The 23,043-nt window shown below is 37.8% G+C and overlaps 3 protein-coding genes and 1 long non-coding RNA gene across 4 annotated transcripts; 3 read left to right on the top strand and 1 right to left on the bottom strand.

The window, feature by feature from the left end:
• Positions 1 to 922: 922 nt before the first annotated feature.
• Positions 923 to 6,048, bottom strand: LOC134748748 (zinc transporter ZIP3). Its single transcript, XM_063683521.1, has 4 exons — positions 5,158 to 6,048; positions 2,925 to 3,134; positions 2,317 to 2,473; positions 923 to 1,174 (listed from the first exon to the last, which is right to left on the bottom strand). Exons 1-4 carry the CDS (start codon positions 5,704 to 5,706, stop codon positions 1,164 to 1,166), a joined length of 927 nt encoding a protein of 308 aa, XP_063539591.1. The 5' UTR covers positions 5,707 to 6,048; the 3' UTR covers positions 923 to 1,163.
• Positions 6,049 to 8,652: 2,604 nt separating this feature from the next.
• LOC134749090 (uncharacterized) lies at positions 8,653 to 12,946 on the top strand. The gene is made up of 6 exons (XM_063683994.1): positions 8,653 to 8,818; positions 9,655 to 9,889; positions 11,313 to 11,449; positions 11,714 to 11,830; positions 12,005 to 12,136; positions 12,764 to 12,946. Exons 1-6 carry the CDS (start codon positions 8,729 to 8,731, stop codon positions 12,944 to 12,946), a joined length of 894 nt encoding a protein of 297 aa, XP_063540064.1. The 5' UTR covers positions 8,653 to 8,728.
• A 599-nt stretch (positions 12,947 to 13,545) lies between these two features.
• LOC134748771 (uncharacterized) lies at positions 13,546 to 15,376 on the top strand. The gene is made up of 3 exons (XR_010128432.1): positions 13,546 to 13,596; positions 14,416 to 14,536; positions 15,245 to 15,376. It is a non-coding gene; the product is annotated as an uncharacterized LOC134748771 (long non-coding RNA).
• A 698-nt stretch (positions 15,377 to 16,074) lies between these two features.
• On the top strand, positions 16,075 to 22,245 carry LOC134749089 (uncharacterized). The gene is made up of 8 exons (XM_063683993.1): positions 16,075 to 16,214; positions 17,049 to 17,274; positions 17,437 to 17,567; positions 18,070 to 18,192; positions 19,100 to 19,213; positions 19,663 to 19,702; positions 20,592 to 20,779; positions 21,694 to 22,245. Exons 1-8 carry the CDS (start codon positions 16,122 to 16,124, stop codon positions 22,243 to 22,245), a joined length of 1,467 nt encoding a protein of 488 aa, XP_063540063.1. The 5' UTR covers positions 16,075 to 16,121.
• Positions 22,246 to 23,043: the final 798 nt, after the last annotated feature.

Here is a 23,043-nt window from a genome sequence, read left to right as displayed (position 1 = left end):
TGAAAAGACACTCCTCAAATGTTCGTGTCACATCAAAACTGATAATAGCGCCATCTACTGACGAGTAGCCAAGCAGCTAAAAATAAATTAAATAATTATTATAATGACGATTACACACTGATTTTCGTCGAATAGAAATAGAAAAGTGATTTTAAAGGTTCAAAATAGTAAAGAGACGAAAGTGGAGGACCCGCGCGAAATTTCCTTTTCATACAAACGTAGTCCTCATTTTCCTCTGTATAATTAACATTACTGAAAATATTTTGACACAATTTATCGAGTATATCAACCACAGCTGTGCCCCTACGTTCGATTTTTTTTCGACTATTTCATTATTATAAGAGTAAGAAACATTTAAAAAATTGTATGAAATTAGTTTATCGCACCTATTTTTTTACAAAAATAAAAATCTAAAAAAGTCAAACGTAGGCCGCGTAGGGGCATAGCTATGGTTAATATATACATCAAATTATGTAAAAATATATTCCATAATGTCAATATCCGAAGAGGAAAATGGGGACTACGTTTGTATGGAGAAGCGGCAGTCCCCTTTCCTCATAAAGTTTGTATTGTTAATTACTTAGTATCACAAAACAGTGCCATGTTTGTAATTAGCGTAAGCCATTTTTCATTTAAATGTGAATTTGTCATTCGTGTAGTTTCATGTAGTCAGTTTTGTACTTAGATTTTTATACGTACATCAACTCTGCCACCGAATTTTAATATTTAGATGTAAAATAAAAATTAATTACTACCTACCAATGCGTGAATAAATAAATGATCATAAGTTAAAAACATACCTCAGTCAAATATTTTGTAAATACATAAAAATTTCAGTATATTGTCCAGCATTATTAATAATAATACTTCACGATTTATTGTTGCCGTCAAAATGAAATTTTAAATGAAATAAAAAAACTGAAACAGAGAAATTGTTTTATTTTTTGTACCTAAGTGTTAATAGTATAAAATCAATTTAAAATAATTTTTAACATTACTCTTATTAGTAAACTAAAAAGAAATGCGTCATTGTAATCCTACCTTAACTAAGTTATTTTTAACTTACAAATTATACACAGAGATCTACATTATAATGTATGTAATTAAAACACTGTGAGTCTGTCTTAATTAATTTTGAATAATTTAACTTAGATCTACTAAGCTCAGTCATGGTCTGGAACAAAAAAAACGCAATAATTATAATTAAATAGACTTAGTAATAATAACGGAAAGAAGAGAAATATAGAGGATATTTATTATTTTATGAATCAATCCGACATCCGACCACAATGTAGGTAATTGATGTATCTATAAAACAACAGCTGGTTTCCAAATGTTTTATATATTATATACTACATCGGTAACTAAATTTTATTTAACCAAAATGTCCATAACCGTAGTGGACGTTCCGCTGTTATCGTCATCCATCCTATTTTTATAATAGCGCCATCTTTCGGGGAGTAGCGTTCCTACATAACAAAGTAAACTCAACTACATTACCATGTAGGTACGTACACTGGTAACACCATATAGCCAACTATTTCTAATGTAACTAAACAGATGGCGCTAATGCAACTATTGGTGTTGTGTTTCATGAATTACTATTTGATTACCTACTGGCAAAGAAAAATATATAGGATAGAGGGGTACTGTCATAGTAAATTTTGTAGTGACAGTGAATTTACTGCCATCAGACACACGATTAAAACTAAAAATTAAAATATCAAAAATGTATATATGTGACGTTTCCAACGAAAAGGTACCACATTGTCGCTTGTCGATAAGGTTGATTTCAAATTGAAGCTATATGGAAATAGCGTCTTATTAACAACCGACAATAAGTACCCTTTTGGTTGAGAATGGCACATATGTATATATGGGTAAACGATTTTTTTATTTGTATTTATTATTTTTATATGATTTTGATCCATGTTCTTTCACTGATATTAAAATTAAATTGTTAAATAATAAACGAAACCTTCAACGCCATCTAAACGAGAATAGGCCAAAGGTTGGTATTGGTGCCAGCGCCATCTGTGCGAGAATCAAATTTCTTGAATTCCGAAGCACGTTTTCTCCTTAGACTTTATTCATCTTATACTGAGTCATTATATAGGTCTTTGCGTACTGGTGGTGACCACCCGGTGACTATTGATAGCTAGCTACTTTAAAGGCAGTATAATTATCTTCATTAATATCTGATTCCTAGAGAATAACATTTTCTCAAACGTTTAATTTAAGTACATTACTTATATGTCTTATGTTTAAGCTAACTATGGCACTTGCCGCTTTTGGTAGAGGAGAGTAACAACATACCCAGGTATTTCGTGCTGAGGTACAAGCCCGCGAAGCCGGCCAGTACAGCTGCCAACTGCGTCATCCCACTCCAGCGCTTCTGCTCGTGGAAACGAGCTCGTTCGCGAGGCAACACTTCGCTGACTGTCACGTAGAGAAGAGTACCCGCCGCTAATGCCTGAAATTTAAAATAGTTGGGGGTAAGTAGAGGACCCCTAGCTGTCTCACACAGCCGCACCCGTCTTCATTACTCGGGATCAGGACTGTAGTTACTTAGGTACCTGCATGATAGGCACAGCCACAGTCTTTGAGTCATGTATACTCTGTACAACGTCAAGCTCCGCACCAAGGGCGGTGCCAGCCACCGATCCGCCGGCAAATATTGCCACACATGCAACGTGTACGTACAGCGCGAGTAACTTTAGTTACCGGCATAGATAATAGGCACAGCTACAGAATCCTGAATACTCTTGTACGGCCTCAAGTCCCGCGCTAAGAGCAATACCGGCCACAGGACAACCGGCAAATAGAGTGCCAGGCTAACCTCGTGGGCGCGGTCTACCTAGCAAAGGCCGCACCTGGGCAATCTGCAATCTTCATAGCTCATAATAGCAATTACTTAGAATTACCTGCATAACAGGAACAGCTACAGAATTCTGAATACTCTGTACAGCCTCAAGCCCCGCACCAAGGGCAATGCCGGCCACAGAACCACCGGCAAATAGTGCCACCCATGCCACGTGTGCGCACAACGCGCGGCCAGCCGCGCACAACTCGGCGCCCAGACAGAACCCAACCACGAACTTGTGGGAGGCCACTGCGCCGAGAAGTAGTAGCACCTTTAAAATAAATATAAAATAGACTTAAATACCTCTACTATCATAGTATCATGAATAGTAAATGACCACTTCAGTGCTCTGTACCTAAATGTTACACGTTCAGCTATTGATCAGGGAAACTGAAAGCGGCGATATCCTTGTATATAAATATAACGAAGTTAGGAATAAAAACTTTAGTGCCCTAATGTTGATATCTTTCATGAAGCATATTAGGAGGCGCTACATCCAAGGCACTTAGCATTTAAGCAAATAAGATATAAATACCTAATATTATGCGAAGACGAAAGGACGCAGCCCCAATTCCACACAGTTTTCCACAAAAACCTTTGCAACTTGCAACCGACCACCGGTATGACTTGGTGCTTGGGTGTGACATGTTATGAATACTTAATTAGTCTCCGTACAAGTGACTCATAAAAAAGCCTTTTACCTCCACTTTTTGAGCTAAAATCTACTTATACTAACAATAGGATTAGTTAGTAGTTGAAAGAAAATTGTTAAAACGATCCTTACACAGTGCACACCTTGAACATTTTAACATACCTATTAATGCGTAATATTATCACCAAAGGAAATTGACTGGAAGCATTTAAAATCCTGCCTAAAAGCGTTACATACATGCAAAGCGAGACTAATCTAATTATAATATTTTCCTTTTAGTTTTGTATACACCGTGAGCCCTAAAAACCGTTAGATTTTGACCATAGAAATATACCTAGTATACCGTTTTATTTTTAGATTTAATTATTATCCTATTTAAATATTTATAATAATTGTTTACTTGGATTCATAGAACCAGTTAAACGACAGTTGCGGCAGTCGATATAAATTTAAATAACAGGCCAATTCGAACGTACCCTGACACCAGAATGCTATCTAACTGATGTCATCCTTATCACGCATTTCGCTTGTACCTACTTGACCATTGGCGCGGGCGAGACGACATCTTTCAGATATTATTTAGATGTCAGTGTATGTTCGAATGGGCTTGTAAGATAAAATAACGAAATAACTAACGAATGTCTTGTGACCTTCGCAAGGAGTGCATTATCTTCCGCTATCACTGCGGCTTAGGGTTTGGCCTATATGAGACATGATAGCATTTGGATTGATACCTACCTACTATACTCAGACACCAAAATAATGTTATATGTATAAAATAAAGAACTGATGAATAAATTTTACTTTTATCATTATCGTATTACTTACTTCATTTTGTAAAATTACTTGATGCTTAGATAAGGTCCCAAAAAGCAGACACCTTGCTTAATAATTTGGAACTACTACTAGCACAACTACAATCTTTCAACTTTTTTTATATTAGATTCTAAATTACTGAGAACAAAAGTAGGTTACGCATGCACCCATGAAATTAAAATTAGTGTTGTGTTGTGTGTGTGGTGTCACAAATCTGGTGCTTTTAGGACAGATAAATAAAAGTCATTGTGAAATATCACAACACTAGCGCGTTTAAATACCGAATTAAAACAATGATTTGATATCTACTCCGTCAACTATCAATAAACCACGTTTCATTTTTAATTGTTTCAATGATTGAGAAGTGTATCCTTGTGTAACGGGAGGCCCATTTTTATCAAGTTATCATTCTGATGTCAGTATACGTTCGAATTGGCCTCCTTTTCGGCTTTAGCAAGTTTCGGTTATCGTTAATTTAAACATTGTATAACCTTTCTTATGAAAATCGTTCTCGAAATAAATGCAAAAAGATGACTAAAAAATTGGGTCAGGATATTTATCATACACAGACAAGAGGTTAAGCGGCATGCCTATATATATAGCATTGCAGACAATTTCGGTGGCTTTAATATTAACTTAGATACATTTTACAACGTGGGTAGGGTTTGTTTCCTATGTTTTAGTTGTTACTCCTCATGTTGTCACGATGTACTCGTATGTATTTTGTACATTAGTGTTTAGATGACATTGATCGCCAGATCGCCACCATCGCATTTATAAAAGAAGTTATTACAATACCACATGGAGAGCCAAAAAACAGTCTTACCCGTGCTGAACTTTTTTGCAAGCCTATTGCCAGTCCTTCCAGCAAACTATGCACAAACAATGCACACAACAGCCCAACAAATCCAGAAGAAGTCTTATTACAAGGTTCGGTGTGACTGACATGACACATCCTCGGATTCTCCGTATCTCCACAACATCTCCTAGGGTCCATCTCTCCATCAGCTCCTCTCAAATCGTCATGATGCCGCAACAAACTTGTCTGCTCAGTCCCATAACTCTGTCTTTGGTGTCCAGGCCTGTCTCCATTCCCATAGAAAATATGCACTATTTCATCTACACAGTAAACTATGAAGAATCCAACACAAAGGAGAATTTCTGAAAACTGGGGAAGATCCTCCCTTGCTTCTGGTAGCATGTGCACTAGAGATGTCGCTAGAAGAACGCCGGCACCGAAGCATAGTAGGCAGGATATGGTTAAAGGATGTCTTTGTCTTGTACTTTCCGATATTCCAGCTGGCATCATTCCTGTGAAGAAGGATCCAAAGCCCAACGCCAAGCAGGCGATAACTTTTGCCGTTGTTATCTCCATTTTAACTAACCACGAAATTTTTACGACACACCGCCGCTGTTATTTATTTTCTTTACGAGACACACTTTGATAATGCTTTTGTGTTATTTGCTTCTTAAACACACGTCCACACTTAACAGTCTAAATAATTTTAAATTTTCTAAACATGTCTTCCGTTACGTCGTATAAACGTGTCTGCCGTTTCATCAGAGCCCTATCTGTACTACCTATTTGTACACACCGTTATCACAATGAAAACACAAATATTCTCACGTGCGCACATGTATTTATTGAATGCTATCGCAATATAACATATTCGATGTCCAACCGCCCGCGCGGCCGATTCAGAATGGAGCGAAATTATCCAAAACATACGCTAGCAAAAATTGACTTGAAGGGCAAAAAACAATAGGTAATGCATTCTTGTACGTAAACAATAAGATTCATATTCGCATAATTCTTGCGCGTTGAATCAAGAGAATCATCAGACACATCCAGTTACACTTGACCCCTTCAGTTTTGCACAGCTCAAACAATGTTCAGGAAGAACTAGTGCGTAATGAACGTTCCGAGGTCAAGTGGGATTGGTTTATAGACAAAGAGGAAATACGTAATACACGCTCTTCATTGTGGGGGTATTACATTGGCAAAATTAACTTTATTTTCATGAGAATTATCTCATTGTGCACCTACGTAATTTACTCAATGTAATGAATTTATGATCGATTGTTACCTTATTAAGCTAATGATATCATTATATATACCGTTATATACTGTTACATCGTTTTCAGCCATTAGGGCACAAATATGAGCAAATCACATAACGATATAGTTCGTTAGATGAACATTTTCTGTTTTAAATCATTTTACAGTAACTTACCAATAGATAATTAATTCAAATGCTTCAGTTATTATTATTTCAAAATATATACCACAAACAGGCCAATTCGAACATTCACTGACATCAGAATGATATCTGAATGATGTCATTTAGTTATCGTGCGTCTCACCAATATACTTACGGACAAGAACGAGCGAAATGCACGAATTGCACGATAGCTGACTGTCATCATTTAGATATCATTATGACGGGTCTATTGTTTCCCATAAAGTTTTAAGTCATAATCATAATACTACTTTTACTTTTTTTTACACATTGTTTTTTTAGCTTATAATATTTATAAACCTCATAATTACCTCATAGGTGATGTGAAAAGCAGTAGTATGTGTGACATGGTAGTAAAATTATCTCCATCTTGGACCTAACACACTTGAATGCCTCACTACGCTCAGGATTCTATTTTCGAACCCCTCGTTACTCTCGGGATTCTATTATAGAATCCTTCGCTTCGTTTAGGATTCAATGTAGGCCCTCGCCGTAAATATGTCATTTTGCTCTCTTGTAACACAATGTACTATCTCTTTCTTTCTTTTTTTCTTTCTACCGCAAATAAATTATCACAACTGACAGTTAGCTCAGTGATCAATGATCATTGAAATATTACTTGACTGTCCAAGTACCCACCCACATGAACGTCACTATCTACTCGTATGACGTAAGGACACAGCCAATTTCGAATCGAGTTATAATGCTATTCCTATCAATCATATGACGTTGAGATTGGAATCCGAATAAAATATCCCCAAATTTTCGTTTTGGTTTTTTTTGACGCACGCGCACAAGAAAGGTGTCCAACTGTCACCATGAGGAAAAACCGGACAAGTGCGAGTCGGACTCGCGCCCACCGAGGGTTCCGTACTTTTTAGTATTTGTTATAGCGGCAACAAAAATACATCATCTGTGAAAATTTAAACTGTCTAGCTATCACGGTTCATGAGATACAGCCCGGTGACAGACAGACGGACAGACAGTGGAGTCTTAGTAATAGGGTACCCGTTTTTACCCATTGGGTACGGAACCTTAAAAAACAACTTTTGGGAGACACCTGCCCAATTACAATTATTATTATTTGCCTACTGGCAAGCTTACACATGGTGAAATGTTTGCGGTTTAGTACACTATGTTGGCTACTATAGTAGCGTCCAACTTTTATACCTACCTACTTTCTTTGGAGAAGTAGATATGGTGGTTCTGATGTTTAATTTTTTTTTTTTCATAATATAAATTATCTAATATTTGTCTCTGTCGATCAAAGAATATTTCTTGCATGTCTGTAGGTAGGTATAGGTAACTTCCCTGAGTACCTATATGTTGACCATTACCTATAGATTGGCTAACTTTAGGCTGTAAAACACTGTTTCTATCCATCTTTTGCCTTTATTTTCTGTGATCGAAGGCTGTCTCCATCCGTCACTACCGCTCTCTTTTCATTGTTTAAAATATTCAGACAAGGTCGTCCACATCACGACCGTGTGTAAACCCAATACTTATGTTATTTAACTGATTACTCGATTAGAATGATTAGACATCGTTTCATTCTTAAATGGCGCATACCTACAAACCTTTTGTCGTGAATCAAGGACTTAATTCTCTGAATACATAATGCTACAGTAAAGTCCAACGAAGTCTCGGATTGTCCGTTTTTTCTTCGACCGTCGGGTTCGCTATTCACCTCATCATTTGGCTCACCGTTCACACGTGGTTCACACGCATGCGTGTTTAGGCCTTAGCAATTTGTGGTATTTTCTATAAAAAGGGACCTTATTGTCGATGGCGCTTACGCCATTATAACCGATGCTCCGATATAAATACAATGCCGCGCGACGCTGTGCGGCGTAAGCGCCATCGACAATAAGGTCCCTTTTCATAGAAAATGCCCCATTTTGATAAATTCTCCCGGTTTGTTTTGGATGTGGAAAGTTGATAGATGGTCTTAAGGCGGGATTTTGCGGAACAAGCATTTTGTACTGAATATGCTTGTCGTATCCTTTACACACTTGTAATATTGCTAAATACAAATAGGTACAATTAATTCAATAAATCCTCTTACCTCATTCTTTAATGACATATTGTCACAAAATTCCTGTCACGGTGTTACAAATAAAAGTGTTCAATTTCATGTTCTATCTCAATATTTAGAAGATGAACGAATTACTGCAGAAACTTGGATGTGCTAATGTATTTACTATTCCAGAAGGCCTCAAAGAACTCATGGCTGATATAACCCGTGAGGTAACAGTAAAAATGTATAGAAAATATTTCTTTGACTTTTTATTAGATTTAATTAGGTCTACATAGGTATGTATGCGGCTCCAAAATGTTTTTGACAACGGGCGTCTTTCCTCTGGACAATATACTTATTAGGTTACAATTTAGGTAACATTAGTAAAGCTTTCATTATAGGTACTTACAGCTTTAAACCAAAAAAAAAACAAAAAATATACAAAAAAACCAAAGTGATAACTACTCGTAAATTAACTTTAAATTAAGAATTTATATCGTCTATCACAACCTTTGATCACAACACAAGCATAAGCAATAATCATATTCAGTACAAAAAATCTTGTGCCGCACCCTGGTGGAAGAATTCCGCCTTATCTAGAAGGTTTCAGCAGGCTCCAGCAAGAAAATTAGGCTTTAGACTCAATTTATTTTATTATGAACATAAGAGTAGGAAAGACGCATTAACGCGAACTTATATCAGTAATACTAACTCATTTTAGTTGTAGTGTCTTAGTTTTTTAGTATTTAGTATTAATAATTTTAGTTTTAATTTTTAGTTAAGAACTTACTAACAATGCTATGGACCTATGAGTTGTCTGAAAATGAACGCATTTTATTTTTTTTAAATCAAAAAAGTTTTGTGTGTGTCTAATTGCCTGTCTTTTATCTCATTCATCATTTTCATTTACTCGGTCAGCTCTAAAGTAAAGATATTAACCATATAATAATATATAACCATTTTAAGCTCAATTATGGGAATAACAAGGTTGTGAAGTTATACCAAATTATTCAATGACAAGTCGAACCTCAGGGAAACTTATAACTTCGTTTGGCACATTTGGCAGGTACTCCGCGCGCAACCAGACAAAATATTCGACTTCATAGCGAACTACCTCTCAGTGCTCATCATCACGCGCGAGCACGGTATCATGGCAGTGAAGATACTGGACGACCTGTGCGACTGCCGACCCTCGGTGACGGAGCATTTGGAGGCCTTGGGCTTTCCTCTGGTGCAGGCTTCTATTATAGCTGCTATCATACATGAGGAGATTGAGAAGACTGAGCCGGATGAGAGCAATGGTAAGATTTAACGAGGTTTCGCTTTTCGATGGTGTAAAACCAAGTAAGTAGTTTTAATAAACTATGCCTATGAGAAGAGCTGTACCGTACAACCAAAGATAGATATAACTCCGTAATAGATGGATACAGTCTAAGGAAAAACCGTGCCTCGAAAATCAAAAATTTTTATTCTCGATCAGAGGGCGCTACTAGCTTCGGCCTACTGTCATATAGATGGCGTTGACGGTTTCGTTTGTTATTTAACAATTTTTACGCATATCAGTAAAGGACATGGGTCAAAATCATAAAAATAATTAATGCAAGTAAAAAAAATCATTTATCCATATTTAAATACATTTTATTGTATTTTTATAAATCTTTGTATTTTTAAAGTGTGTCGATAGATGGCAGTGAATTTACTGTGGTTACAAAATTTACCATGACAGTACCGCTCTATCTTATTATATCCTCTTTAGTACAACTTACGCCCTGTCACGTAGGGAACAGTTGGTATGAAAAGCAGAATAATCTGATTTTCGTAGAAACGTCTGTTCTGATGCACACCGATAAACAGTTGTTCATTGCTCTATCAACTACCAACCCAAAAAACCATGTCCCGTTGTTGCCTGAGAAAAAATAAATAATTAATAAATATTATAAATAAATAAATAAGAGAACTAGAAAGTGAATCTTAGTTTTGCTCGTTCATCACATTTACATTTGCTCCGAGCGCACGCGCACTTGCGTGCGCCTAGCGACATTCTTGGCCTCGACCTTTTCTTTTGCTGTTTTATTTTGTTATGACTCAACGAACGCACTTTGCCTACACTGCATTGCCTACAGCATTTCTATTCTCAAAATCTTGTCGATATATCAGTCAATTATAAACTTGCCCCTTGCGATCCCAAGATTAGTAACAACTATGGGTAATTGAAGGTCAGCCTTACACTGGTTCCCCTGTGGCTGTAGTTAAGTGTTATTGTAAATAACAGGACGGCTGGGCGGATATGGATAAATATAAGAGAAGTGAGCATAGAAACTCTAAAACTAAAGTGCATTAAGTACAAGCACAAATCCATTCTTATTTGACATTTATTTAATCTCAATTGTATCCAAATTAAATTGTAGTCAGTTGTAGAATTGATACTTTAATGTTTTTCTGGAAGGAGTAGGTAACAAATTCAAACCGGCTGCGTTGAGACTTCTTTCTTAAAATGTATTTGTCGTTTTATGTTTGTTTATAAACAATCTCAAGCAAAGGGTCGAAGTTATGTAACAAGGAACCGGCAGAAAATGTGTATTGATTAAAAATGTTTGATGGATAAAGGTATACCCAATTATCTATGTGAATTGCCACAGGTTTACCCTCGTTAACAATCAAGCAGGTATTAAGGCCAACTATCAATACGACATCACCGTTTTAAAAAATGCATATTTTTTTCAGAGCATGTGAAAGAGACTCAGATCCTGAAAAAAATCCTGCAAAGGAATCCTATAGACGAGGCTATGACCGCCAAAGTTTGCCAGATTGCAAGAAACGCTTACCGCGACTATTGGTATAGGAAGGAATTGTTAGCAAAGGTTCGTTTGTACATCTGATAAAAGAATGAAATTGACAGAAAACTGTAAGATTAGAAGCAGTCAGCCTCATTTGACCAACCACACAATGTGACGGACGGCACAACGCCCCTCAGAAAAATTACTAGGTATGCAATTTCCCATACAAAAAAAATAGAGAACGTCTTAACAGTGACAGACGTTTTGGGGCACCGACTATATTCTGATTGGTCGTGTCTTTTAACTTAATTTGAAGGTATTATTAAAAATTTAGTTCTTTGTTATCAGACTTTATCGAAAAAGCCCGAAGAGCCGTGGGAGGTAGCCGCGGCACATACCCTCGAGATCTACAAAAGGACCAACCCAACCTTCAGCGAGCTCAACAGAGCCACGGAGAAGATACAGGTTTTGTACTTAAATATCCGATCTTTAAGATCGCCACAATCTTAAAGATATTATGGACCCTTACCGTACCTTACAAAAAAGGGTGGTTAACTGATGAACAACTCACCCTAAGGGGGTAAGCAGTTAAATTTTTACATTAACCACCTCACGTACAAACAACTCCTCTGTTTGTAGGCAACGTACAGAGGCTACCACGTCCGCAGAAACTTGCTCACACTTAAGGAAAAACCTGGGCCGAAAAAGAAGCTGCCTGGCCCGCCGATTGACGTCGCAGGCTCCAGGGTGGCCGACCTGGGACGCGTTATCGTAAGGGACTACTCTGTTTACAGACAGCCATACAAGGGACATCTTTGTGCTACCATGTCCACAGAACTTGCTCTCACTCAAAGAAAAAACTCGACCCATTCCCTGCCCGCCGATCGACGTTCACGTTCTAGGGAGGCTTGGGACGCGTTATTGTAAGGGACTATACTTTGTTTCCAGACAACGTATAAGGAATATCAAGTCCACACGAAAGCTTCGTAAATCGCCAAAGAGAGCTGGGGAGGGACTTGCCTGGACCATCGATCGACGTTTTGGCACATTAAAATTTAAGACCTTTTTGTTATCCACTGAGTTCCCGACAGCGCCAGAATCAAAAGTTTCCTCGATATTTTTTGAACATTCTAAGTTTAAAATACTCTTAGGGTCTGTTTCACAATGTCCAAGTAAAGTCCTGAATAAGCCACTTATCTGACGAATAAAGTCATGGTAGATAAATACCTTTAAAACTTAAGGTAGTTTTATCTGGCAGTTAATTTATTTGTTAATTAGCTATCCAATACTTTACTTTGACATTGTGAAACAGGCCCTAATTGTTCGACTTTGGAAAATACCGTTTATCTGTAACATTCAACACGACTGCAAATAAACGATGTTCTTGCATATTTACAGAGTCTAAAAGTAGGCCAAGACGACGTAAGCAAGATGTTCGAGGTGGACGTCAGGAACCAGCTGGGTCTGCCGTTTGACACCACTCGCATGCTCACGCACATCCCTAGCGAAGATCTAAACGCGAACGAGTGCTCCTGCGATCCCATTCACTTTCCTGGTGCGTTGTGTAAAGACCATGCATGAATGACGTAACCAAGATGTTGAAAGTGGAGTCCAGAAGCCTTGGTTTGCCTTATAAAGTTGTGATGCCAGGATGCCACATACATGCTTATGTCCCCTGTGACGAACAGACCGAGAGCTTCCACAACTTTTTTGTAGGGTGATGAGACTGCTGAATGTAAGAGCGTGGGATGTAGTTAGAAGTGGACGTCAGAAACTAGCAGACCCGAAGGTATGCTCCTGCGACTCGGTTCACTTCTCAGGTGTTTGTGCGCGTTATTTGAGGGATCTGAAATTGTGTGTGTGTTCTGCGATGATAATCTTCATGATCACTATTCACGATCTTAAGTTTCCCTAGTCTTCGTATCATAATAAAACCCTTTACAACAAGGTTGGCAACGAGGCTTCTATGGCAACCAAATTATATTGCACCCCGACCAATATCAGCGTGACCTTGGACAGTCCGAAGCTGGATTGCTAAAGCCGTGTAGTGCTTACTTAAAAACATCGCTACCTAACAATTCATTAACTATTTCAATAATTTTGTAGGTCGCCGTGTTGTGCCACGAACGCCGTATTCAAGTGGCATCGTAGATTCCTTACACTCAAATAAAGATGAAACTGATGAAAGCATTCCGTCTCTTACTAACGTTCCTAGAATCTCCTTTGCAACGGTATGTATCCTATGTACATTGTTTGTTAATCAATAATCGCACCAAATCATCCAAAGGAGTACAAAGGTTAGGTTAGCTTTTGTGTTCTATAGGGTGTAAGTGTAAATTAACATGGTTACTAAATGAAATCAGTGCAGTCGTAAATTTCTATTTAGCGAAGGATATTTGTTCATAAGGTAGCAATTCAAAGGTTTATGTGACAACTCGCTTTGGGTTTTTTTTTTATGAAATAGGAGGCAAACGAGCAGACGGATCACCTGATGGTAAGCGATTACCGCCGCCCATGGACACCCGCAACACCAGAGGGGTTGTAAGTGCGTTGCCGGCCTTTAAGATGGGAGTACGCTCTTTTCTTGAAGGTTTGAAGGTCATATCGGTCCGGAAATACCGCAGGCGACAGTTCATTCCACAGTTTAGCTGTGCGAGGCAGGAAGTTTCTAGAGAAACGCACAGTTGAGGACTGCCAACCATCTAAGTGGTAAGGATGGTAATGTTGTCGCGTAGGGCGATGGCGAAAAGAAGCGGCAGGGATTAATCCGAACAATTCCTCGGAGCACTCCCCGTTATACACACGATAGAAAATGCAGAGCGAGGCCACATCTCTACGCAGCGCCAAGGAGTCAAGCCGTTCCGAAATACGCTGGCAGTCGACAATTCGAGTCGCTATTCTTACTCGATAGGACTATAACACATCTTGTCCTTGAATCTGAGCCTCTGCCAGCGGTGGGGCTGTTTTTGCTGAGTTATTATTTTATATTTTTATTGCTTGAGATTGTCCTTGGTACAACAACTTATAGTTAATATTATGACATCATGCAGGAGCCGCCACAGATCTTCGGCGAGAAAATTGGCGAGGTGCACAAAGTGCCTGAGGTGCCCGCTCTGGTCCCAGCGCTGGACTCCGACGGAGAGGACGAGGAAGTCGCCGAGGATATCACCGGTTAGCTCAACCGTACATCTATCATAGTAACTTCTCATCTGTCATCAGTAACCTATCGTCTTTGCCAATGAAATGTAATAACAGTCCATGTCAAAAAAGCAAGTTAGTCCATTTTAGTGTTGCAAATTAGTATATACAATGAAGCTGGACGGCTCCGTACATCAGGCTGCGTTTCAACCAGAGATGTGCGAGGAGGATGCATAGCGAGGGATTAGAATTACTTTTGACCGGTCTGGCCCAGTCGGTAGTGACCCTGCCTATGAAACCGGTGCTTCTGGGTTCGAATCCCGATCGTTACCGGCATTTATTTGTACGATTAGCACAGATAGGAACAGGATTTGTTCCTGAGTCATATGAGTGAGTATTGTGATATCGTTTTCAGAGTAGATATCGTTTGCTGAGAAGACCCACAACACAAGCCTTCTTGAGCCTTATGTGGGGCTTAGTGAAATTGTGTAAGGAAGTATTTTTTTATTTACCTATCCTCGCTTACCGCAGATCTAGTCGGCTATAATTTCTTACCAAACCCTTCCCTCGCTACGCAACCTAGAGCATCTGGTGGAAACGCAGCCTACGGTAACTCTATTGTTTGTCTAAATTTGACGTTTGACAATTTAGTGAAAACAAAAAGCGCCATCCCTTTCTTACTGGGGGGAAGATTTTTACACTTTGGTTTTAGTTTTAAAGGTTACTCATTGAACTCTATAGAAGATGCAACGCACACGGAAGGCGACGAGAGCTTCGTGTCGGACCCCACCAGCGTGCCTGACGCCACGGCCACGGACGCCACCGACGAAGACGCGCAGGAGGGCGGAGAGGACTAATCTCACACTCATTGATTCGTGGCACCCCTTATTTATAAAATTAGTTTTTCACGAAAAGCGACGAGAGATTCGTGTCGGATGCCACAGCCGTGCCCAACGCCACGGCCATGGATACCACCGAGGAAGGAGAACAACGGGGCGAAGAAGTATAAACTCACCACAGTGATTCCTAGTCGTGTCGTAGTTCATCGATCGAAGTTATATTTCTGTTTTTTTTTACAAGTTTAGCAGAATGAAATTTAGTTTATTTAGTTCGCAATTATGTACCTATAAAGAAAGAGACGTACGCCACGTCCAGAAACGTTCCACATAGGTAGGTACGTCTCTGTATCTCTGTAGAGAGATCAGTTGCCGAGCGGACCCCACCCTAGGCTCTCTTCAGCTGCGGCAAAAACGTAAGGTGTACCTACCTATTCAGGTAATTCCGACTAAGTACTTAAAAATGTCGGCTAATTCCATCGTATTCAGAGTAAATTTTTGGGACCTACCCAATTTTTAAACTTTTCGGAATTACCCGAATACAGATAATTTTTTGTCAATATATAATGTAATTTCTTAAAATCTGTTAAAACTAATATCGGGCTAAGTTAATGAATCTTTTATTTCTTATTATTTTAGACTTTGCTCACGGTCTTCAGAAGTGTTATTTTTAGTTTAAATGTATCCTACATGTATGTTATTCGCAACCACGGCTTACTTGATTTTTCGCCCTTGTTTGATGTCAACATTATTTAGCAAAATTAATAAATATTTGATAAATAATGGAGGACTTATTGCAATCCCAAATACGAGAGAGCTGCCGGCTCGCCCTGCCTGAGGGACTGAAGGACTTGATGGCTGATATTTCCCGAGAAGTAAGAATTTCCTATTTTACCTACTTGTCTTGTAGTTCTACCGCCGTTAAACCCTTTAGACTTCAAGATCCCGTAGGACGACTACAGGAGCCGTGCTTATTGCGCCAAGAACGTTGTAATGTTACCACGTTCACTGTCCCCGTACAAAATTATTATGACAAAGTGGAAGCACGGACTCCTGAAAAAAGGGTTCATGACACCAAATTGGGGGCGAAGGACAGGGAACGTGTTAAGGCTTACCTTAACCTACCTAAGTACGCTATCAATGAACAAAGGAGCATAATTATAGTAGATTGTGTCACAAGGGAGCAAAATGACATATTTACGGCGAGGGCGTATATTGAATCCTGAACGAAGCGAAGGATTCTATAATTGAATCCTGAGCGTAGCGAGGGATTCTAAAATAGAATCCTAAGCGTAGTGAGGGATTCAAGTGTTAACGCCCAAGGTGGAAATAATTTTGCTACCATGTGACACATACTGTTTTTCACATCACCTATAAGGAAATTATTATGTTTTTAAATATTAATTACCTAAAAAAAATAGTAAGAAAAAAAGAAAAAAATCGTGTCCTAGAACAGAAAAGTGCCACGTTGATCCCTCCTAGCAGGGAAGAAAAGTGCCACTTTGATCCCTCCTAACGGGGAAGAATAAGCCCTTTTTCGAATAGGTGATGTGAAAAAACTTTTACGGTTTTAAGTTGGTTCATATTTGCTAGCTGTTTCCATGCATGGGTGACATCTTTTTAGAAGGCACCTACCAATTAAACCGCCGTTATTTGTATTTAAAAGTTTGCATTATCTTCTTTATTAATCTTCCTTTAATATTTGCAAGGTACTACGCGCTCAACCTGAAAACCTCTACCATTTCATTGCCGACTACCTTTCCTCACTGCTAGTTGCGCGTGAGCACCTGTTCATTGCGGCGCGCGTATGCGACGACGTCTGCACGAACACTTGCTGCGCCGACTTGGAGGGCGAACTTCGCGCATTGTCGCTGAGTGAAGATGACGTTCAGAAAAGTTTGGATATTATCTCTGGGTATTTTTCAAGCGGTGAAGGTTTGTAGAAGTTACAATTTTGTGTGTATGTCTCTCACTGGCTTCTTAAATGTGTCTGTGTATGTTTGTCTCGTGTAAGAAAGACATTCACTTTTAAAGCAGAATGTTTAAACTTAAGATCATTAAAGTTTAAAGAATACCTTCGCGAATTGCTATTTTCAGTAAAAGAGGGCAATTTGCTACAAAAGTTAGTGCGAGAAACCGGCATCGATTCAAAGGCTCTTCCCGCCGTTCAGAATGCGGTGCGGCGTGCTTTTCTGCGCCACCAACTCAACAAATCCACTCAAGTCGAGGTAACTAACTTGAACATCTACAGGTGCTTTAGAAATATCTTAACACGTTTCCATTATCAAGGCATTAAAGTGTATGTTCAAATATTTTACTGTCCGATTGTACCTGTAGCGATTATCCTACTCTTATAGTCAGATATTTAGTATAGAATGGGGAGCGCATTGTTTGTTTTTCCAAGTACAGAACTTGAGACGTTGTCGCTGACGCTGCATGCCTTCTATCCGAAGACTAGTCTAATAGGTTTCTTCTATTCGTGTCTCCGCTTGCTTTTTTTTTAAGTCAACTCGCCACTTCACTCTGTTGGTTGTTTTATGGAAAGAGAGATTTCGTTGCACGAATCAATCTTAACACTTTTCCAGTCCATAATACACACACACATTATGCATAATAGGTTTGTATTATGTATTACCTGGAAGACTTGATCTTGGTGGGCCAATGTAACCAACGATACTTTTTCGGAAACAGCAGGGATATGAAGACCCTGTAACAGTTTCTTGTTCACAGTCATCGTCGACAGACAGCGAGATGCATGAGACATCACTAGCGGCAAAACACACGCTTAAAATATACAAGAAAGTCACTGAGAGTCCAGACATTAACTACGATTACGTTGCTTCCAAAATACAGGTGATAAACTAAAATAAGTAGGCAGCAACAAGATAGACACTATTTCACAATTTATACTTTTTGGGAATGATACACCAAAGATTAGCGAAGGATATGAATACCAAATCAGCACCATAAATAAATAATTATTGCTTGTATAAGCAATAATTATTATCCCTTAAGCCATTATTAAACAGCTTGTTCCTATACAGGAACAAGCTGTTTAATAATGGCTTAAGGGTTCTTACACACTGTTAAATTATAAAACGGGACTTTATCGCGTATAATAATTAAGTTATATAATTTACCTTCAACGTTTCGAGGACGGCGTTATCCCCGCGGTCTCGGAGAAGACTGCCTAAAGTTGACATCTATGACATCTATTAGCTACGCGAGTTTTTCGAACTACCCGCACTTGGTCTTGTTTATCAACTTGAACGTACTCTGTCGACACACAACACTAACGATATTCGATTTTTTGATTGCCGATATTCGTATCCGCTCACATTTACTAATAAGGGGCCCGAAAACTACTACCGACAATAATGTGGTTTTAGATTTTAGTTTTAGGTTCACTAAATAAACGTCTATATTCTTAACTTTTAATAAGAGGCCAAAAGGTGACAATCGTTCATAGAAAACGCCAATCGGAACTTAAATACATAATGTATGGAAATAATCACGTGACTTTTCCTTCACATCTGTGATCCTGAGACATTTTACATTTCGATTGGCGTTTATTGACAATAAACAATTTTCATATTAGCTACGCGCCCCTGCGGCCGTAGCACGGTCGTATTTTTATCACTTCTACCACACCATCTAACAAGTATGTAAGTGCAAAAGTGTCAGGCATAGTGACAGGCGATAAAAATAGAACCATGCTTCCACCGCTGATCTGTATAATTTATCCAGAAATCTGTAACAGGCAGCATATCGCGCGTACAACGTTCGACGTTTACGCAAGGCTGGCAACAAGCCGCACTCCAAAAAGGAGCACACGAAGGAAGAGACAGGCGAGAAAGTTCGATTTCAAGTTAAGGTATGTTGTTTATAACATGGTAGTAGGGATAAGAGAATCACTTTACCACAAAATAGGTTACATGGTAGTAAGTTTCAACATGAACATAACTTGCTTATAATTCATTAGTTCGTCAAATACATCGAGATAAAAAGCGGGAAAAACATTTTCCTGCTAATTTCTTCAAAATTACCGACACAAATTGTGTACCTATCATGCGATTGAAAATAATAGTAGATATTTCATCATAAGCAAATCGGACAACGTAATTTTGTAAAAAAAACTACGTGACTGACTTCATCTGACTCTGATCTGACTAGCTTCATATCAGTTAGCACTTGCAATTTACAAATTGTTTTCCTTATTTTCTCCCTCTCTCGTGAGGTAAGCGAAAGTGAAGTTATAACTGGCATTCATATTTGACAACGAATAAAGCGCTAAACGATAACAAAGTATAATTTTATCAACAGTCGGAGCAGCTTGTGGCAGATTTGGTTCACCCAAAGAGATGTAAGCAAACTAATTCATTATCATTGCATAGAATTTGCTTTCCTGAAATGATTTCAAAATATTGATAATAATAAAAATAAATGTCAATATGACCATTAAGATACATTAACACGGGGGTTAATTCGTGAACTTACCTACTTACTTTTAGGTTAATACAGTAGCGGCAAAAAAATCTAACAAATATATTGCTATTTTTTGCAACATTCATTAAAAAAATCGTGAAATTAGACGATATCATGTAAACAATGATTGTATCATAATTACGACCATATATATACTTACGTCCCACTCATTGCACGTGGCAATAGGCAGCCAGGTTAGCACAATGCGGATTGGGAACTTCACACACACCAATTAATGTAATTTATAATTATTGAATTTCTTATTTGAAAAGAATATTTCCATGCAGCCTGACTGTACCCTAGTTTGATAGAATTGTCGTTTTCATATGCCCCTATATTATAAATTTCATAGAAATCGCTAGAGCCGTTTCTGAGAAATAACCAAAAATATTATGCAAATACACATGAAAATATATGATAGATTATTTGTCGCTACTGCATTTACTGATGAATAAACAAGTTTGGGAACAAATCAAATAATTTTATTAAATATTTTGGTTTGTGTTTTTTTAACTAGTCACACTACTATTTATATAAATTAAAACCTGTAATAGATGTCATATATTAAAGAAAAAGTGACGAAGCCCTCCAGTGGTGAAGGCCGGATTCGCACCATCTTTAGCTTTCCGGCCTTCACCACTGGAGGGCTTCGTCACTTTTTCTTTAATATATGACATCTTTTAATGAGATTAATATTTTCGAAAGTTATTAGCAGTAGCAGTACCTGCTCCGCCTGTGTAAAAAAAGGCTTTTACAATTCTATGCAGGTGCAAGCAAATGTTCATCTATGTCCCTGGCTGGTTCGTTCCTGTCACTCCCCCTGTACAAGCCGTACTCGATCGGGCAGCCCTCCAACATCACAGAGGTCGGCGAGGTCTGCGAGAAAGAAACGGAAAACGCCAATTTCGACTACGTCACGAACGAACTCGTCAATCCGAATAAGATCCAGTCGTGTGTAAGGGATTCTTTTAATAAAGGGATAGCAAAAGCACGTCCTACTGCCAAACATGCACTCGATTTGGAGTATTTTCTTTGACCCCTTCGATCATCTTGTAAAGGTCGCTCAATGACGCGGCTGGTCCATTTTATTTAGGCGTTTCGCGCGTTACATTTCCCTAGCTATTTATTTTTATTATTGCATTATTTTTAGAACCTACGCCAGTTGAATTTACGCGACATTCAAAACTATGCTGACTGAGTCATAAGTCTCATGACATGATTAATGGTAGCTATGGATTTTCACAGAGCCTGATTAGGGGTGATAGGGGTAGGGGGGGGGACATAATAGACACAAGTGCCTGCAAATTTAAGCACAACGTAAATTAACTAAAAGCCCTTATTACCTATATACTAGAGGTTATCGATGACGATGCAATTTGATAAATGATTTGTACCTATTGAAGTTTAGATGATTACATTTTGATTGAAATTTTGATATTTTTATGTGACCTTTTATAATCATATTGATATTATAGTATGGCAGGTACAAATAAATACTTAATAAATACTTAAGCCTATTTGAATAACTTTATTTATAAGCTACATAACTGAAAATTATTAAGGAAGTGTTCGATCAATTGCGATCTGTGTGACTAAACTTACAGAACAGATAAATGCGTTACGAAATGACCTGATACCGATGGTAAAACTATTGTTGATGTTCATATAAAAGGTTATCAAAAGCAACTGATTCACCTAGTTAATTCACCAAAGCTGGTGCGGATTTTATATGAGAAACTTGACAGTTCAGTAAAAACTTCGCGCCAGCTCTTATTAATCTACCCATACAAGCAAATTCCTATAGGTAGGTAAGGTACTAACATTTTTTTAATTAACTACAAAAACAAGATTTTTCTTTATGCTTGCCAGGAACCTGGAAACAACAAAGGCAAAGAGGAACTCGAAAGCAACAAATACAAAAAAAAACTTGAAAATAACAAAGGAAAAAAGACAATCAGTTTCCACGATTTGCCTCTCGTAGTGAATCTTTATGATAATGAAGTATCAGATGAAGCGGACGAAGCAGATTATGAATCTGAAGATGCTGATGATGTGCTTAACGAACAACTTGCTGATGAAGATTATGTTGAAGAGTTACCGAATGATAACGACAATGGCTCAACACTTGAGGACACAGCTGTTAGTGAATTAAAGGGAGATGAAACGGAGTCAAGCGAGAGCTGGATGGAAGACGACATAGATGAAGTTCAGCTGGATGACATGGAAAAAAATCCAGAAAGTTGGAATGATGATGCACCGACAACAGGAGCTAATATTAGAAGAGTTAATGATGATTCAGACGATCCCGCAAAAAGTTCTGAGATGCCAAAAGACATGACAGGAGTTACTGATACCCTTCCAGACGATATTGCGGTACCTGAGGAATTAGCTGTAGAAGAAAATGAAAACTTCCTAGTCTAGACTAGAATAACTGGTATTTAAATGTAATCTTATTTTATGTTTATTGTTTACGTCTGAAAAAGTTAACGTTTGTTAAACGTGTAAGGTAAAAAAAGTAAAAATGTTATGTTATCCTTTATACTTTTATTATTTACGTTCTTTATAAAACAGCTGTTACAACTGATGAAGGACAGTTTAATCAATGATATTTTTTATGTTTTTGGTCATTATTGTAATTCATGAAGCCTATCTGAATACTATACATATATCTATACCTATGCTACGTGTGTTGGACAAACAGTGCTTTCACATATTATACATATATTAAAATAAAATAAATGCCTTGATACCATAAATAAACATCATGGATATTTTTTTCAGCTGCGATTTATAACAAACTTAAAAATATCAAATTAACAACAAATTTTAACAATTACGCATAAAATCAAAGAAGTAGAGGAAAACTATACACAAAAGAATACCGCACTGAGATAGTTAATATATTCATACACTAAGGTACGTATGTTTTTGAAAATACTCAAATTATTTTCATGAATACATGATATTATCTTAGAGTATTAAAATTGCGTCACAGGACATGCTTACATTACAACAAATAGATACTTCAAAACAAGCCGCTTATAACTTACAAAGTAGGTATATTTTATTAAAGGAATACTGTAAAGCTAGATTTTTTAACAAAGCAAAAATTTTCTTAGAAATTAACAGAAATCACAGCAGATTTCAATAATCACTACGCATTGTAAATTATTATGACGTTTTTCATTTTTGTGATTTAATTATGCGTTTCGAAAATAA

Source organism: Cydia strobilella, chromosome 17, assembly GCF_947568885.1.
Source record: "Cydia strobilella chromosome 17, ilCydStro3.1, whole genome shotgun sequence".
NCBI classification, from domain to species: Eukaryota; Metazoa; Arthropoda; class Insecta; order Lepidoptera; family Tortricidae; genus Cydia; species Cydia strobilella.
Note: the sequence above shows the minus strand (reverse complement) of the source record. Positions and strands in the feature narration are given on the sequence as shown.

Bases quoted from the DNA above. Each gene is read 5' to 3' on its own strand.
- LOC134748748 (XM_063683521.1), bottom strand. From the start codon at position 5,706: ATGGAGATAACAACGGCAAAAGTTATCGCCTGCTTGGCGTTGGGCTTT. The intron at 3,135-5,157 runs GTAAGACTGTTT...TTTATTTTAAAG, and splicing joins TGCAAAAAAGTTCAGCACGG to GTGCTACTACTTCTCGGCGC. The intron at 2,474-2,924 runs GTAATTCTAAGT...TTTAAATTTCAG, and splicing joins TAGCTGTTCCTGTTATGCAG to GCATTAGCGGCGGGTACTCT.
- LOC134749090 (XM_063683994.1), top strand. From the start codon at position 8,729: ATGAACGAATTACTGCAGAAACTTGGATGTGCTAATGTATTTACTATT. The intron at 8,819-9,654 runs GTAACAGTAAAA...CACATTTGGCAG, and splicing joins TGGCTGATATAACCCGTGAG to GTACTCCGCGCGCAACCAGA. The intron at 12,137-12,763 runs GTAAGGGACTAC...GCATATTTACAG, and splicing joins CCGACCTGGGACGCGTTATC to AGTCTAAAAGTAGGCCAAGA.
- LOC134749089 (XM_063683993.1), top strand. From the start codon at position 16,122: ATGGAGGACTTATTGCAATCCCAAATACGAGAGAGCTGCCGGCTCGCC. The intron at 16,215-17,048 runs GTAAGAATTTCC...AATATTTGCAAG, and splicing joins TGGCTGATATTTCCCGAGAA to GTACTACGCGCTCAACCTGA. The intron at 20,780-21,693 runs GTAAGGGATTCT...TATGCTTGCCAG, and splicing joins CGAATAAGATCCAGTCGTGT to GAACCTGGAAACAACAAAGG.